This window comes from Thunnus thynnus, chromosome 11, assembly GCF_963924715.1.
Source record: "Thunnus thynnus chromosome 11, fThuThy2.1, whole genome shotgun sequence".
NCBI classification, from domain to species: Eukaryota; Metazoa; Chordata; class Actinopteri; order Scombriformes; family Scombridae; genus Thunnus; species Thunnus thynnus.
In genome coordinates this window covers 18546997-18560604 of record NC_089527.1, presented here as the reverse complement: position 1 = coordinate 18560604, position 13608 = coordinate 18546997, and the positions used below count along the sequence as shown (strand labels likewise).

General features: G+C 38.8%; 1 protein-coding gene across 1 annotated transcript; it reads left to right on the top strand.

Annotated features, from left to right (window-relative positions):
- The first annotated feature begins 522 nt into the window (after positions 1–522).
- tlk1a (tousled-like kinase 1a) lies at positions 523–13494 on the top strand. The gene is given in 24 exon segments (XM_067603545.1): positions 523–716; positions 718–753; positions 755–794; positions 4936–5057; positions 5178–5249; positions 6577–6615; positions 7077–7152; positions 7257–7300; positions 7485–7580; positions 7676–7762; positions 7876–7968; positions 8133–8243; positions 8338–8474; positions 9512–9700; positions 9901–9967; positions 10467–10564; positions 10818–10899; positions 10981–11072; positions 11248–11337; positions 11427–11596; positions 11766–11901; positions 12006–12117; positions 12204–12311; positions 12437–13494. Coding segments are annotated over 24 exon segments (2325 nt in total). The 5' UTR covers positions 523–659; the 3' UTR covers positions 12608–13494.
- Positions 13495–13608: the final 114 nt, after the last annotated feature.

Below are 13608 nucleotides of genomic sequence, written 5' to 3'. Positions count from 1 at the left end.
ATCAATCAAACTTTATTTATATAGCACCTTTCAAACAAATCAAACGCAATTCAAAGTGCTTTGCAAGCGACTGATTAAACGTGGGGTGTTAAAAATGGACTTGGAGACTAATGCACACCAAAAATAATTTAAAAAGTTAATTGAATAAGTAAACAATACAAGATGGGTAGTTAGGATAATATAAGCAATACAAACTACAAAGTAAAATTATGAAATACTAAACAAAATTGATTATAATAAAACACGAAAGTATTAATAAAATAGAATAATATATTTTCAAGTGATTTGTAGGCTTTCCTTTTCCAGTTGATGTGTGTTTGTATTTATAACTTTTAAGTTGATCACACATTACATGTTTTTCTGCATGTTGTCATTGACGTCGAGGAGAATGTGATGTACCCCCCTCGCGATAAGAATTTTTGCACACGATGCGTGACGTTTCATAGTCAAGGCAACCACTTGAAGACGGAGAGGCGGCTCTGAAGCCAGGACGCACTGCTGAGGTGTGCTGAGGTTCGTGCCCCACAAACATGTTATAATTAGACATTTTCACTCTGTGGCAGTCGACTGTACCCATGTAAAAACAACTGGTGGTTCTCTAGTCGGTTAATTTAATCGTCAGCGTGAAAGATTAACCGTACGCGCAGCAGTACTTACACATGAAAAGTAGCTTGATGAGTGTCCAAAGTAGTGGAAGTTTGGAGGGGACGCCATCTTTGGTCCAAGCTCTCCACGTCCCCAACACGGACTGTGTTTTCAGCAACATACCACGGCAGTGGTGAAGGCCCAGGAAGGTATCGTGAAACGATTTAAGACGCATATGTCTCTTCTTCTTGCTCGTTTCGGTCGTTTTGGGGGCAGAACGAAAGAGAAGGGTATTAAAATGACCCGAGCAAAGCTTTAGTGACGAACCCTGCTTGCTAGTTAACGTTGCAGTCAGCTCCAAAGTCCATTCAGCCTGTTTGGCTAGCTAGTAGCACTGAAGACACAGGACTGTCTTTCTGTGCCCAGGCCAGTGCAGTAACCTAAAGACAATTAAACAGCTACGTGCATAATGGCGATAAACCTTTACGAGAGCAGAAATGTTACTGTTGTAGTCGGTGCATCCTTTTCCAAGCATGCAGCCGTTGTAGGAGATAACACTAGTCAAGTTAATGGTAGATATGTGAAATGGAGCAGCAATTGCAACGAGAGAAATTAAACTATTTCTGGTGATGGTTAACGTTAATTATATGACTGGCTTGGTAGCAAGTGAGCATCGTTTATGTGTTGACTGTAGTGTTTCCCTTAACCACCCGATGTTCACAATATCTGTGCATGTGTAACTCACGTTAAACATCACGTTAACCGAGAGGAAGGGTCTTAGATTGTCTTTAAACACAACATTATGCATCTAATGTTAAATTTAGTTATTGTCTGCAGATAGCCCTTTGCTATAGCTGCTACTGCATTGGCTGGCAGGCAGCCTTATGTGACCTTTTAGCACAATCAACCTAGATTGAAGACCTAACTGTTAGTGTAGATGTCCGTGCAAAATGGTGTTTAGTGTCTCCTTCGGATGTGCAGCACGCTAATCCACATACAATCAAAAGAACTGATGCTTGCTTACTTATTTTATACATCTAGTGACCTTATGTAGTTGTCATTGTTGTTAAACATGCCTCCTTGCACCCTCATGGAGATATTGAAACAATGGAGAATTTAAACTGAAATTGGGGCATTGATGTAGCTTCTCCATGTCTTGGTATTATCAGTGTTACATGCATTCATTGACATTAATTAATGGTGGTTGCCTGCATCAGTATGACACTTGCAAATATTGAAAATTGGGACTTTTTTTTAAAGTCACATTTGAATGAACCTTGTTAGAAGTAGTCTATTTCAGCTTATGTCAGAGATTTTAAAGACTTTCCAAATGTCTGCCATAAACAGGTGGTCACCCTGCTGAGCAGCATGGAGTTAAAATGACATCCACAGCAAGAGTTGTAGGGGTTCAACCGCTTGGTCCTGCAGGGGCTTGGAAATATAGATAATACTTAGGCTATGAGGCCTTCATGCTGAAACAAAGGGAAATCCTTGAAACCACACAGATGATTTGTGTTTATGATGTGAAACTGGCATAACGTTCTGGGGGAAAAGTGAGATATGGCAATGGCTCCATCTCAGGAAAACCAAAATTGCACCAAACAGCTGCAGTAGAAAGGGTTTTGAAACCACAGCTTCTCGTAAAAATGATGGTTTTTAATAGGTACAATCACAGGATTTCAAAAGGGCTGGTTGAACACTGAACATACCAGTCATTTATTCACTACATGAGTTATACTCTCTGGTCAAACTGTAGTGAGGTGAAAGGTGAAAACTGTCATTCATTTGAATCATTGGGAAGTGAGAAAACTGCTTGGTTTGGTGAATACATAGATTAAGTAAGTAGTGCTGTATATACTGATTTCAGAAAATAGTTCTCATAACTGTTGAAGATACCACATGCAGCAACCACAGGTAATATCTTATACAATTGTCCATTTAGTTGTATAAGATAGATGACCGCAGTAGATGACTTCTTAAGCATATAGACTGACAATTTGATTAGAAGTCACAGACACATCATGGGGATTGTTACAAGCCTATTTTGTTGTCTTTTAGATGTTTTAGCGAGAGGAAATTGACATGTTGCCTGATTTTTACCAAGATTTGTCCTATTAGCTGTTTTTAAATTTTTTACCTTGCACAGTGTCTCTAAGCATTTGAGGGTAATTATTGTTAATGAGATCTCCGAGTGTTATCAGGGAAAAGCATGTTAATAGTAAAGGTTAGTTTACATTTTCAAACTCCTGAAAAGTTGATCACTATTTATATAGTAAGTGGGCAAGTTACAGTACAGAAATGTCAACCAGTAAACTACAACACTGTTGTCTTCAGTCTGCTTATAACTGCAGACAATGAGTATATCTGTTATTTTATGCATTCCATAAATTAATTTCAGTCAGACAAGTACTTCTACTGCTGTGGCCTACATTCAATATGATTGTGTGTTTCTAGACTTGCCACTTGATTGCATTTCAGTGCACAAAGTTCAGGTGATGTACACAGTCTCATTTGTAATGACTGGGGAGTTTTTCTTTATCTGAATGGAGGATCTAAGGATAGAGAGTGTTGTGTACTGGACACATTGTAATGTTTAGAGACAAAGTAGTGATATTGGGCTGTATTAATAAAATATGACATGACAGCACGGCTGCAATTAATGATTTTCATTATCAATTAATCTTTTAATTATTTCCTCGTTTTACTGATAAGTTGTTTCCACACACACATATACTGTGTGTATGTGGTGGAATTTCTGTAGATGGGAATATTTTTTCTCTCTGGAGTGTAAAAGATGACTTGATGGACTGGCGGTGATATGAATTTGTGACCTGAGTGATTTTGTGCTTTTTGTTTTTGGGCACTTAATTGATGATCTTACTTGTCCTGATCTGGGGAAGTGTGTGATATTTTGCAAGGGGTATAGTCACAAGTTGGTATTATTTAGTGGGTTGGCGGTGTCTCTTACCGGTTGCAACACATTTCTCAAGTTGCTTCATGTTGCACACAAAAATTGGAATGTGTGCACAATCACTAATACTATGGACCTTATACTGTCCAGCTCTAAGATGACTGACGATTGCTGTAAGATATAAAACTTAGTATGCGTGGTTTTATTTATCATTTGCATATAACAACAAGGACGTTGGCACAAGTAGCATTTGTCTTGCCACAACTCATACATGTTGGGTATATTTATTAATCAGTGGCTTTTAAATAATGAACATGTTTCACATGAATAATTTGGGCAACTATGTTCTGATTATAGTTATTGTTCTCTTATATCTACAGGAGATTTTTGTCTTTGGCTTATTATCTGGCATTTCTGTGTCGGTTCTCTGCAGCACTGCTGATGCATTGATGTCCTTCCTGCCTCACGATTAGCTGAAGTCATATTTATCTTGGGAGAGTTAGATGGCATCCTAGCATGCCTTCTCCTGTCAGCAGGGTTTCCCATTCACATACTTGATACACATATACATATACTAATTGCACATATGTTGCAGTTAGTTTTTGGAGACAGTCTTACTCCATATGCTGCCATCAGCGTTGACGGGTGTGTGGCTTTAAGCGGCTGTTAGTCATTAGTGTGTTAGTCTAGATTTGGTTTACGTTTTTATCATTTGACTAATGTGTGCGTCACCACAAGTAGGGTTTATTATGATTTTACAGTTAGTATTAGGAAAACTTTGTCATTGTGAAATGTTTTTTTCCACTAAAATTGATGTGAAAAACCCCTACCAACTGTCTGCACAGATACAGTGCCAAGGCTGCATACTAGCCCTTTGTAGATTCAAAATGGTTGTCTCATTAAAGCACAGGTTTAGTAAGCAGACCCCTCTTGAGTCTGCAGCAACACTGAAGGCCAGGGAGCTCACGTAACAGTCCTACAGGAACACAGTATTCATACTTGCCTAGCAGTCAAAACATTGCTCTTGGACTCTCATGATAATAGTGTTTTGCACAGAAATGTTACTTTTTAACTTCTCCTCTGTGTTTTTTAACATAATTTTTGTAACTTTATTATTATTAAGCTGATACTGTTACATTTGTTAGTGGTAACAGAAGTAAACACAATCAATGATGCATAAAGGTAAAATGAAAACAATTTCACTAGGGAATAGGCATAAATTTAGTCTTGCCCTATATACTGGTTTTTGACAAAAAAAATTATCACCTGTCAGGGTTTGAGAAGGTATAAATTTTATATACATGATGCTACATTTATCAGAACCCTGCTGTCATCCTTATTGCTGCTGTCATCTGCACCTGAGTGGGTATTCAAAGGCCTCAATGAGGCGGATCCTCGAATAACAGAGTAACACTGTGCATTGTTTCTAATCTTCTCAGGCACCATGGAGGAGCTGCACAGCCTGGACCCCCGGAGACAGGAGCTGCTGGAGGCACGCTTTATGGGCGGGGTCAGCGGCAGCACTGGGGGCAGCACAGGCAGCACAAGTGGGGGAACCAAAGTGAGTGAATTTTTTTTTTTAGCAGTGTTTTCTCAGTATTTGTGTAGAATAATCTGTTTAAATTTTAAGTTCAGAGTCCATGCTGAGTTTTATCCTAAAATGCTTGCTTTCTTTTGCCAGGGTTTGACCAATAATGAATGTTCAAATCACAGTTTTGGAAGCCTGGGATCCTTAAGCGACAAGGAGTCAGAGGTACAAATTCACATCTTGGCTCCTGTTTGCCCAACAGCCCATTGACACTGACTATACTTACATGGACTAGAATAATCAGACTACTAACTATTTTAAAAAGATGGTATCTCAGTTAAGCTGTTTACATCGGTTACCTACAGAACTATTCTGTTTAGATTCTTGCTTATTGCAGTGGAGCAGAGCCCAATTAATGAGTGACAACACACTGCCAAATTAAAGTTTTCCTCCCCTGGAAAGTAGGCCAACATGATGAGCAGCTTGGCTGCCATATGTGTCATTAAATACCTTTTTAAAAAAATATGATATTGATACATACTGGGATTGAGATATATACATAGTGTTTCTGCTTTTCAGTAACACAAATACAACTTGACATATTCAACATAAGCTTGCTTGCACAATATCTTTATTCATATTCAGATAATCAGAGAAAGCTGTTTTTATTTGGCTTTTTTGTTTGTTTGTTTGTTTTTATTTTTGCTCCATTAATAAAACGGTCCATATTTGAAAATTGCAGTCAAGGTTAATGGTCATTTGTGCTGGTCAGTGAGTTCTGGTGGCGCACGTTTTGAAAATAGTAATAAAAATAAAATGAACAACATCATCCAGACAATATATGTGACCGATCTTTGATAAGATTCTAAAAATCAACTACTTGGCCATTTGGCTATATGTCCTTGGGTGCAAGACTGCATTCAGACCAACAAAGGCCTCCTCACTCATTTCAGTGAGACCACTGCATTTGCACAGTGTAGGATGCCAACTACCTTGTTGTCCTCCATTTAATAAGCCTTCTAACTGAACCTCTGTGTTCATATTTCATGTTCTTCTTTTATGCTGTGGCATCACACTGCAGACCTTTGTTTTGTAGTAATGCTTTTTGCTGTTTTATAGAATTTCTAATTGAATATTTTGATCAGTTGAATTTACATTTACACATTGCAGTTAAATGGAAAAATGTATTTCTTAGGTTAAAAACTGTAGTATTTACCACTGAAATTGGTTGCAGTTGCTCAGCACTCCCTTGACATTGTTCCTAATGATGCAAAAGTAACATACTCAGACCACCGCCTGTTGACAAATGCCTGGACTGTGCAAAGTTGGATTTTTGTAGTTGTGAAATGGTAGTTTTTCTGTATATGATCTGGAACTGTGATGAATTTGGTGATTATTTTATGGTCATCCTTCAGGAGTTCCCAGACCTTTTTTGATCAAGAGTCTAGTTGTAATGAAATACTCATGTAGCAAAAGTTTCTAACTATTTTGTAAACGGAACCTTTATCTCATAACTTTGGCCTAAAACTCTCTCTTCTTTCTCACTTAATAGGGGTCAGATGTGAAAAGAGGCAGTTCTCCTGCTTATTCGGTGGGTATATGATGAAATCTGAAGATGTTATTGGTGTCACTTGCTTTGATTATATAGAAATAATACCAGTAGACAATTAAGATATTATTTCTAAAGAAGAAAAGTAATATGAAACTGCAATTAGAGCAGCTACACAAGGCAAAATAAAATCTGTAGTTGTTATAACCAAAATCAATCATAGTAATTTTGCTCATATAGAGATCAGGAGTATTATCATAATTATCCATAGCCTTAATGCATTTGGAGTCAACTCTATATGCACAATATAGTTTTCCTTGTTGTGAAATGTGCGTATGTATATCTTGCAACTGTAGCTTCAGTTTTTTGTCAACTTAAAATAATAAACAGTTGGTGGTGTTGTGATGCAATTACGATAGCAGTCCTAGTATTGATGAAGTATCAAAACAGCTTTGTTGTGCAGTGATTGTTTTGTAAAATGTTGAATGAATTTTCTCTTTCAGACTCCGGAGAAAAAACAGTCTGAAACAAGCAGAGGCAGAAAAAGGAAACCTGACATCCAATCAGAGAGCAGCCAAGGTGAGTCTTTTTTTGTTAAGAGATGAATTATGACTATATGAGTTATTGCAGTATTTCTTTTAAAAGAGTTTAATAAACACTCTTTTCCTTCTTTTCCCTCACAGGAAAATCAATTGTGCGAGGACCCAAAATAAGTGATTATTTTGATGTAAGTTTTTCATTTGGCGTCAGATGTTTGATCTGTTGAAAGGAAGTACAGAGTGAGTCATGTGTGCTATATTTGTTCAACTGTCCCTAAAATAACAGCACTGTGAAATAAAAGGAGCCATTCGTGGGTCTGCTGTTACCAAGTGTTAAGCAAAGATGTCACTTCTACTCTCTTTTCCTTTTAGTTTCAGGGAGGAAACGGGTCCAGTCCTGTGAGAGGTCTCCCGCCAGTGATTCGCTCGCCCCAGAACTCGCATTCCCATTCCGCTCAGGGCATTGCTGTAAGATGTGCCAAAAGTTGTACTCAAAATCTCCTTTGCTGCTCCATTTGGTGTCGCCCTTTCTTAACAGAAGTGATGTCTCTCCTCTGTTGCAGGTTAGACAAAATAGCTCATCTCCTACTAGTCTGTCTTTTGGGGACCACATGACGCATCCAAAGCAACTAGCAGTCAAATTTGTTCAGGTGAGGAGAATGACTGTGGATACTCTGGCCACCATCGGCTCTTTTTAGTTGCTCTTAAATATTTTTGAGATTGCTGGGCAGTTTAAAATTTCTTTTGTTGTTTTCCACTCTAGACTGACCTTACTGTGTTGAAATTGGCTGCCCTTGAAAGTACAAAGAATCTAGACCTTGAGAAGAAGGAGGGGAGAATAGATGATTTGCTGAGGGTAAGGAGGAAGTCACACCTTATTTACAACCTTGCAGAAAGGCCTGAGCAGGCTGTGATGTTGCTGTAGTGCCAAACAAAAAGTAATGTCATACATGGAAATAGAACAGGTTTGGGAGTATAATATAATTTGACTGTTGATTTGACATTTTTCCTGCTTCATAGGCAAACTGTGATCTCAGGAGACAGATAGATGAACAACAAAAATTACTTGAAAAGTACAAGGAACGCTTGAATAAATGCATCACCATGAGCAAGAAGTTGCTTATAGAAAAGGTAAACATTGTTTTTCTAATTCTTATGAAAACATTCATGTGTTTGTGCAAACATGCTTGCTAACATACATATAATATTTTTTATTATCCTTCAGAGCAACCAGGAGAAGCAGGCCTGCCGGGAGAAGAGCATGCAGGATAGACTACGTTTAGGCCATTTCACTACAGTGAGACATGGAGCCTCATTCACAGAACAGTGGACAGACGGCTATGCCTTCCAAAACCTTGTCAAGTGAGAAGCTTTTACAATAATGACATTGTCTGTAACTCATTAACTATTTTTTTTTATTGCTTTATATATTTTATTCATACATTTTTTTCATTTTTAACCTTTTAATCATCCTGAGGGAAAGACCTCTTTTTCCATATATCACATTCACACCTGGAAGCTGCCCAGTACAACCTCAGTCTGATCGGTTTGCCACTGAGCAGTTTATGTGTTAAGGGCCCTGCTAAAAGACCTCTTCTCTAACCTTCAGGCTGCCACTGCCGCCCTTTTAATTCCAATTATTAATTCCTGTCACAACTTATCAATAGATTGTTATAGGGAGCAAGTTAACTCACAAAAATGTGTAGTATAGGGCAACTTTTGCACTTGTTAATAGTATTTCATTGTTTAAGTAAGTAGGGCTGCCCCATAAACGTCCATCATGAGTTATTTTTTGCTGTGTGATTTTTACACAGAACACAGAATAATTGCATGGCAGGCTACAAAATATTTACAAACAATCAAACACATTCTGTGTAAACAATACTATACTCTTGATAAGCATGAAGCATTGCAGCACGATTCCCACCCTGTTTCTGCTAGTTTTGGTGCTGAATGAGTTCAGCTAAATTACTCCTGGATCAGATACTGGCACCACTTCCTCAACCATACAGCGTGTCCACCATGGTACTGTCAGGAGCCAAGCAAGAGTTTGCGAGTTAGGATTACACTTTTTCTTTTTTTGGACTGTAAAGATCTGTTGCTTTCACATTATAAAGTTCAGTTCTAGTGAAGGCAATTAGTCTTACAGATAAAACATGAGACTTGACATGAAGGCTGTTATAGGAGTTGGGTAGCTGCTCTATACATGAGCTGGAGTTTAATTGGATGCAGTAACTCCACCCACCCCCATTTTCTATGCATAGGCCCAAAGAGTCTTTATCTTTATTACAGTGTTTTGATAAGATGTTCTAGTTGAATATTTTGAGTCATGACTACAAATGGAAGAAGGGAGATGGTATCAATCTGCTCTAACAATAAGCTCTATTTTCCATCGGCAGACAGCAGGAATGGATAAACCAACAGAGAGAGGACATTGAGAGGCAGCGAAAACTGCTGGCCAAGAGAAAACCTCCATCCTCCAGCAACTCCCAAGCACTAACCACAAACTCAGAGCCAAAGCAACGCAAAACCAAGGCAGTGAATGGAGCAGAAAGTGATCCCTTTCTAAAACCCAGCCTACCTCAGCTGTAAGTCCTTGTGTACATAAAAACATATCAGCACAATCATTCCTCAGAAATACAGAGTATCAGTTGTAAAGCAAGTTCAACAGCCTGCAGCAGTGTTGGTTGGTTGACTGAATGCACAATAAGTGAGTAACTACAGTAAATGTACAAAAGCAAATGCTTTTCTTGTTTTTGTTTCCCCATATTTGTCTCACCCTGGAAAGGCTGACACTAGCAGAATACCATGAACAGGAAGAGATCTTCAAACTGCGACTTGGACATCTCAAGAAGGTTTGTCAAATACTCATCCTGGCAAATAGAAGGAGAATTTTTATTAGAACTTTTTGTTATTCTTCCAGTAGGGAGTTTGTCGACATATTCAGCACAGACTTAGGACTTGGTGTATTAATTAACTTCATCCAGGGCCCACAATATAATAGGGATAAACATTTTAGAAGATGTTATCTAATTGGAGTCAGTGAATTATTAAATGTAGCAAATCTTTGTCTTCTATATGAGGATAATTAAACATTCAGCCCAATTCTCTTGTTTCCTGAGCTGAACCACAGCTCCTTTAGTGTGAATGAGCCTGTAGTTTGTCGACGTTTTCATTGTTTTTCCAATGAATAAACATTACAGGCAGCCTTTGATAGACTCTGTACCAAGTCAGCTGTTAATATTTAATACAGAACTAGTCAACTGTGTATAAGTGGGTTCTGATGAGATCCTCTCCTTGTAGTCGGTGCATTAAAGTTCCTTCTGTGCATTTGTGTGCTTGAATCATTTATAGGAAGAAGCTGAGATCCAGGCGGAGCTGGAGCGTCTGGAGAGAGTGCGCAACCTTCACATTCGGGAGCTGAAGAGAATAAATAACGAAGACAGCTCACAGTGAGTCTGATTTGATTTCTTTGGCAGTTACTGCATTGACATTGGAACATGATGTACACACAAGGCCAGTATCCTCATCCACGGCTGTGGTGACGTAAAGTTGCCTGTCAACTGGATGAAGCTTTCTTGTCTTTTTCCACATCTGCCTTATATTGGCACAGAGAGCTGAGTGAAGAATTTGTCATAGACATTTGTATATGTGTAATTTTTAATGTTTTCTGTGCTTTCTTTTTTTTTTTTTCTCCATCCAAAGATTCAAAGATCACCCAACATTGAACGAACGATATCTGCTTCTACACCTTCTAGGGAGAGGAGGCTTTAGCGAAGTTTACAAGGTAAGTCATGAACTCAAAATAAAATTATACTGTTAACAAGTATTGTTTTCAAAGATTAATTTTTGTGTGCTTGTTCTACAGGCCTTTGACTTGATTGAGCAACGATATGCTGCTGTAAAAATCCATCAACTTAACAAGAACTGGAGAGAAGAGAAAAAGGAGAACTATCACAAGTATGATGGCCCACATGGAAATATATAATTAGTTTTAGCTTGACTTACTAAGACAAGCTGTCCTGATTAAAATTCACTTCCAGTGTATTGTTTATCTCTTTCATAAGCACCAGTAGCTGGCAGATCCTGCTTTGGTTACTAATAGAAGTAAAATTAATTACCTTCCATTCCACAGGCATGCATGTCGAGAGTACAGAATACACAAGGAGCTGGACCACCCCAGAATCGTGAAACTTTACGACTACTTCTCACTGGACACAGACACGTTAGTCACTGCACGCATTCTTGTTGATGCATTTACAGCAATTTTCATTTGGTTGTTGTTGGCTGTAATTCTTTTTATCCGTCCGATAGGTTTTGCACCGTTATGGAGTACTGCGAAGGCAATGACTTGGATTTCTACTTGAAGCAGCATAAGCTAATGTCTGAGAAGGAGGCACGGTCCATAGTCATGCAGATTGTGAACGCACTAAAATACCTGAATGAAATCAAACCCCCTATCATCCATTATGACCTTAAGCCAGGTAAACATACCCTTCTGGATAACTGATAACTCTCATTACATCAAGAATATATCAATTATTTTAAATTAAATCAGATTATATCAGAGTATCAGTTACCTTGTGAGCTAAAGTAGTCTCAAGTGATCATTTTTCCTCTACTGTTGACTCATTGTTGATTATTGATTTCAAGGCAACATCTTGTTGGTGGACGGCACAGCCTGTGGGGAAATCAAAATCACCGATTTTGGTTTGTCCAAAATCATGGACGATGACAACTATGGTGTAGATGGGATGGACCTGACATCACAGGGTGCAGGGACCTATTGGTGAGAAGAAATATCACACATGTAGATAAATCACACATAAGTGCTTTGAAATGTATAGAAGGTGGCTAGTACAGACACTAAATTTCTTTTAAAAATCTGGCCAGGTATTTGCCTCCTGAATGTTTTGTGGTTGGTAAAGAGCCTCCAAAGATCTCCAATAAGGTGGACGTGTGGTCTGTGGGTGTCATCTTTTTCCAGTGTCTGTATGGAAGGAAGGTAAGGAAGGCAATGCAGATTTGTCCCTTTTTTAATGCATTTTGTCATTTTTGCCTGATAATAAAGCACTGTTCCCTCTTTTGCAGCCTTTTGGCCACAATCAGTCTCAACAGGACATCCTGCAGGAGAATACCATACTCAAAGCTACGGATGTTCAATTCCCTGTGAAGCCTGTTTCCAGCAATGAAGCTAAGGTTGGTTGAGCTTGCATACAAAAGGGATGCAGCCAAGTGTTGTATTATCAAGTAAAAATATCTTAAAACACACGAACACTGCTAAATGACCTACACATTTTGGATTATTTCCTCCCCCTCTTTAGGCCTTCATAAGGCGGTGCCTAGCATACAGGAAGGAGGACCGGATCGATGTTCACCAGCTGGGAAGTGACCCCTACTTGCTCCCTCATATGCGGAGGTCAAGCTCCTCTGGAAATCTGCAGATGAATGCTGCTGGCTCAGGACCAGCCTCCTCCAGTATCATCTCATACTGACGGCCTTGTACTGTGACAGAAATGTAAACTGATCGAGTGGGCTGCCACATCTGCAGAACTTCTCAAGAGGCTCAGACTCGTGGGAGAGGGAGGGAACAGCCAGCAACAGGAGGAGCAGGACACTGGTGGGGAGATCTCACCTGGCCTCCTGACCTGTGCCAGGCTTCTACTTGTTTACCAGGGCTTCGTCAATGGAGGGACAGTGAAGGGATGTTTTAAAAGGACATGAGTAAATCGACCTCTTAGAGGGTCCGACAAAAGCACTGAAACTGACAACGTACCTTGAAGAAAATGTGACTGGACACTCGGTTCAGATGTTGCAGAGGGATAAAGCCTTAAAGGGCCGAAGGGAGACTTGGCAGCGGCTGTTTAGATTAAATAACGTGGTCCTGCCAGGGTGCAAATGATTGAGCTGCTAGAAATTAATTTACTGTGAGGCAGAGGACAGTCATCGTTAAGTAGAACTACAAAGATCTCACTATTGATTTTCACAAATGTTAGGCTTTAATTTGAGTTACTTAGCCATGAGAATGTAATGTGTAGCATACAAGTGGCATCTAGTGACGTATAGGCTGGGGCAGCATACTTACATTTAATGCACAAAGTAACCAAATGTAGAAAAATAACAATGTATAAAATCCTATGCAGGAATATTAATTAACAAATAAATTGGAAACTGTATATTCTGTACAGGGTGAATTTTCAAATTTTGAACTGCAGCAGTAACATGTACAAAGAGTTAAGATTTGCCCTTGTGAAAGTGGTTTCCTGGAGCAGTTTCATTTTGCTTCTTTGTTGCTCTTACTTTTTCAAGGGCTGTATGTTTCACTTCGGGTACAAATTGTACAGTTCTGCTAAGAGTGAATAATAAATGCCAGGAAACTTTTTTTCTCCCAGTGAATGATATTGTTAAATATATCATCTTTCATTCCAATGTTAACATTCATGTTCATCACCCAGTTAATACACAATCTACCAGTATTAGCCTCTGTTTTCTGAGA